This window comes from Belonocnema kinseyi, chromosome 9 (genome assembly GCF_010883055.1).
Source record: "Belonocnema kinseyi isolate 2016_QV_RU_SX_M_011 chromosome 9, B_treatae_v1, whole genome shotgun sequence".
In the NCBI taxonomy this organism is placed as follows: domain Eukaryota; kingdom Metazoa; phylum Arthropoda; class Insecta; order Hymenoptera; family Cynipidae; genus Belonocnema; species Belonocnema kinseyi.
In genome coordinates, this window is record NC_046665.1 from 63,829,031 (window position 1) to 63,832,854 (window position 3,824).

The following is a 3,824-nucleotide window of genomic DNA, read 5'->3' on the forward strand; positions in this document are numbered from 1 at the left end:
GTAAAAATGTAAGTACTCTTCGGTTTCATTGATTAGTATGAAATTCGGAAAAAAATTAATTTGAGTATACATTATCCATTTTTAGCAAACATAGCACACGAAGGCGATTTTTTGAGCTATTTTCCTTGCGTTTTAAAAGCTTTCAAGTATACGTAAGTTAAAATAATTTTTGCTAGAGAAGAAAGTTCGTTGACGTTAGAATTTATTGAACATGAAATATGTGTTTTTAAAGGATATATAACTTTTTTTTAAAGGTTTTTCGTAAATATGTATTATATACTAAGATAAACAACAAAAATCATTATTTTTATGGGGTTTTCATGGCTTTAAACATAAAAATTATATTTTCGGCTACTTTCACTATCATTTTCGTAATTAATGAGTCATAATACATGGGTATACGGAGTTTCAAATCAATAAAAGGAATGTACTATTTGGAACTGCACCCAAAATATGTTGTTTTTTTTTAAAATTTTTAACAATTTTAGAAACTCCCAGTTTCAAATAAGAAAAATGTAACGCACGTAGCTAAAGGGGGCATTATAAAAATCTAGGATTATAGGGAAATGAAGCGCACTTCCCTTATAAAAAATAAAATCACGGAAAATAATGCTTTCCCTCTGTCACACTGTGTTTGTCACGAGACTTACCGGGATTTGTTTACGAACAATAACGATTTATAAGTAACTTTTGACCCCTCATAATGTGTAAATAATAATAATTTAAAAGAAGTAAATCAAATTATTAACAAAATAATTCAATTTTCAACTAAATTCACGCATTTTTAACTAACAAAGATCAACTTCTTATAAAAAATAGAAAATTAACATTTTTAGCAAAAAAAAAACTAATTCTAAATTTTTTTAAACACGAATTTTCAGTAAAATACTTGAATTCTAAACTAAAAAGGTACATTTTGAATCAAAAATTACAAGACCTCTTAATTTTTTCAAAAATTACGAGATTCCTTTTTATTCATTTTTTAAAAAACTTTTAAACAAATTTAACTCAAAAGAAAATGTTAGTTAACAAAAAGTTGAAGAGCCGCTGAATCTTATAGAAAATTCCTTTAGGTTAGTCTGTCCGTATTCACTTTACTCATTTTGTTTCATTCTCTCTTTTTATTTCTTAGTAAATATTTTGATTTTTAGACTTTTCATCTTCAGAAATTCTTGCATAATTACATTTTCTTGAAATTATATAGTAAATTTTTTTTTTATAGAAATTTGAGAAATTTATTTTCACAGATTTTTTTATTGCCGCTTAAAACAAAGTTTTCTTCTTATTGCATATTTTTCACATGAATAATATGGAAAATATTTATTTAAAAAAAAAAATGAAAAACGTTCAACCTTATGGAATTTTTTTTTCGAATCAGAAAAAGTACGATGACTTTAAAAGGGAATTTAGAAAAAGGGGAAATGCAGGGGAATGGAAAAATTACTGTAAAGCCTGCAAATAGTAGAATAAAATTAAATTTATCGGTGATAATGTACTTTTTCTGGTCAACAGCCATAACATTAAGCTCTGAATAAGTAATGCAAAATTTTTCGGTTAATTATAATTTTATTTAGAAACTTAGATGCCGAAAATATTACATAATGTGCATGTACTAGCATCGTTTATCCTGAGTTTGATCCTGAGTAGATCTCTGGCGGCCGGTTCGGCCCTTCTAGGTCAAGATCTGCTCCTATATATGCTATATGTTCTTTACCTTTTACTTTATGTCTCACGTGCATCACAAAGTATAAGCCACCAAAATGAACATAAATTTTTCTGACGTCATATGATTTTACATATGATTGTTTTGGATTACTCATATTGTGAGGCAAAAGCTCTACCTTTAACGGGACTTCTTCATGAGGAACTCTTGTCACCTTAAGGTCTTGGCCATTGTAAGTCATGTAACATGTCATCTCATTAGGATTGAGATCCAATGGATCACCTTGAAAAAAAAAGAAATGTTTTATATTTTAAACAAATAAAAAATAAATGATTAAAAGCTTCTAAAACATTTGTAAATTAAAATTAATAAAGATTTTAATGAATAGGATGTGATAACTTGAAATTTTAACCTTGGAACTTGAACAAACTTTAAATAAATTAAATCATAATAAATTTTTAAAAATTAGATAATTTTAAACTCTTAGATAATTTTAAACTAATTTTAAACTAGAATAATGAAATAAAACATTGAATATTTTTAATTCGTTGATTACTCGGATTTTTGGTGCAAACTAAATTGCAAAATTGCATGATCGCTGAGATTGAAAAAGATTGATACATACTGGAAAAATATTAAAAGCAATAATGTGAAAAGTAGTAAAACTATCTTTGAAATACTTAGAAATTTGTATAAAGTATTTTGAATACCTTGAATATAAAATTAATTAAAATTCTTAAAGCGTACCTAGAAATACATTAAAAACCCCTGAAATATTTTAGAATCGTTAGAATTCATTAACATAAATAAAAATAATTTGAAATTTCTGGAATTTTCAAATTCGAATAAACTTGTTCATTAAAGTTCTCTGAAAAACTGTTCAAATCCCTAGAAAGCTTTGAAATCTCTTGAAAATCTTAAAAGGTTCAATCAACTCGTTTGACTCTCTTGAACTTTCATAAAATACCTTAAAAGCCCTTAAAATATTTGAAAGCAGTAGGAATCCCTTAAAATGAAATTGAATTTATCTTCCAAAACTCTTTTGAAATCTTTCGAAATCTTGGAAAATTATTTAGAATCCTTCAATATTTTTTAATCTCTTGAAATTCTGTCAAAAATCTTGAAATCTCTTCAAATATTTACTTTAGAAATTGTAAAAATACATTAAAATAAGTAAAAATTATATAAAATCTTTTCATTATAAATAAAATACATAATTTGTAATAGATAAAACAAAGTAAAAATCTGAGCCATTCATTTTGAATTGAGCCATTTATTATTGTCTTAACTATTGTCTTAACCAAAAGATCATTTTTCTCACAAAAAGATTTCTTTTCTAATAGAAAGACGAATTTTCAATTAAATACAAGAATTTTGAACCATATATAGTGAAACTCTTCTATAAAAGTGAAAATGTACATTTTTAGTTCAAAAGCTGCTCTTTAATAAAAAACAGAATCGTCAGCAAAACATTTCAATTTTGAACTAAAAAAATATAAAGTTCCAATTCAAAACGGAATGGTTATATTTTTAGGCTAAAAACAACGAATTTGCATAAAAAATTTAATTTTCAACCAAGAAGATAAATTTTCAAGCAAAATTAATTTTTTAATAGAAATAGGACTAATTTTTAACAAGATACCTAAATATTCAAATCATACAGGTAAATTTTCATACAAAAACAGAATAGCTACATTTCAATTCAAAAAACTTATTTTTGATGAACAAAGACCAACATTTATTTAAACTAATTAATTTTCCACAAGGAAATATTGAATTTTCACCAAAAAATGAATTTTCACCTCAATTGAAAATGGTTGAACTTTCTATCCTAAACGTTGTTCAACAAAGAAAGAAAGGAAATTATAACCAAGCTCAAACACATTATTGAATTTTTAACCGAATAGTATGTCCTTTTTTAGTTTTCATTACAAAAAACGGGAAACTTCCAAACGTTTTTTTTTAGCAGACAATAATGTTAAATGGTCAAATTCAGAATTGCTCAAGCAAAACTGACCAGTTCCTAAAATATTATTCTTTTTTTGCTTTTTCACTGAAAGTATCAGACTTTTGCTTTGTTTAATGGATAAACTAGAAACTTTTATGATTAATGTGTATAAAAAAAGTATTATAAATTATTCATTTGCCCAATTTTAATGTT

General features: G+C 25.3%; 1 protein-coding gene across 1 annotated transcript in view; it reads right to left on the reverse strand.

The window, feature by feature from the left end:
• Nucleotides 1-1,622: 1,622 nt before the first annotated feature.
• LOC117180571 overlaps nt 1,623-3,824 on the reverse strand; it is a 4,952-nt gene continuing 2,750 nt past the window's right edge. The window contains exon 2 of the mRNA XM_033373066.1: nt 1,623-1,945. Coding sequence (XP_033228957.1) covers nt 1,623-1,945 — 323 coding nt within the window. The remainder of the gene's footprint in view (nt 1,946-3,824) is intronic.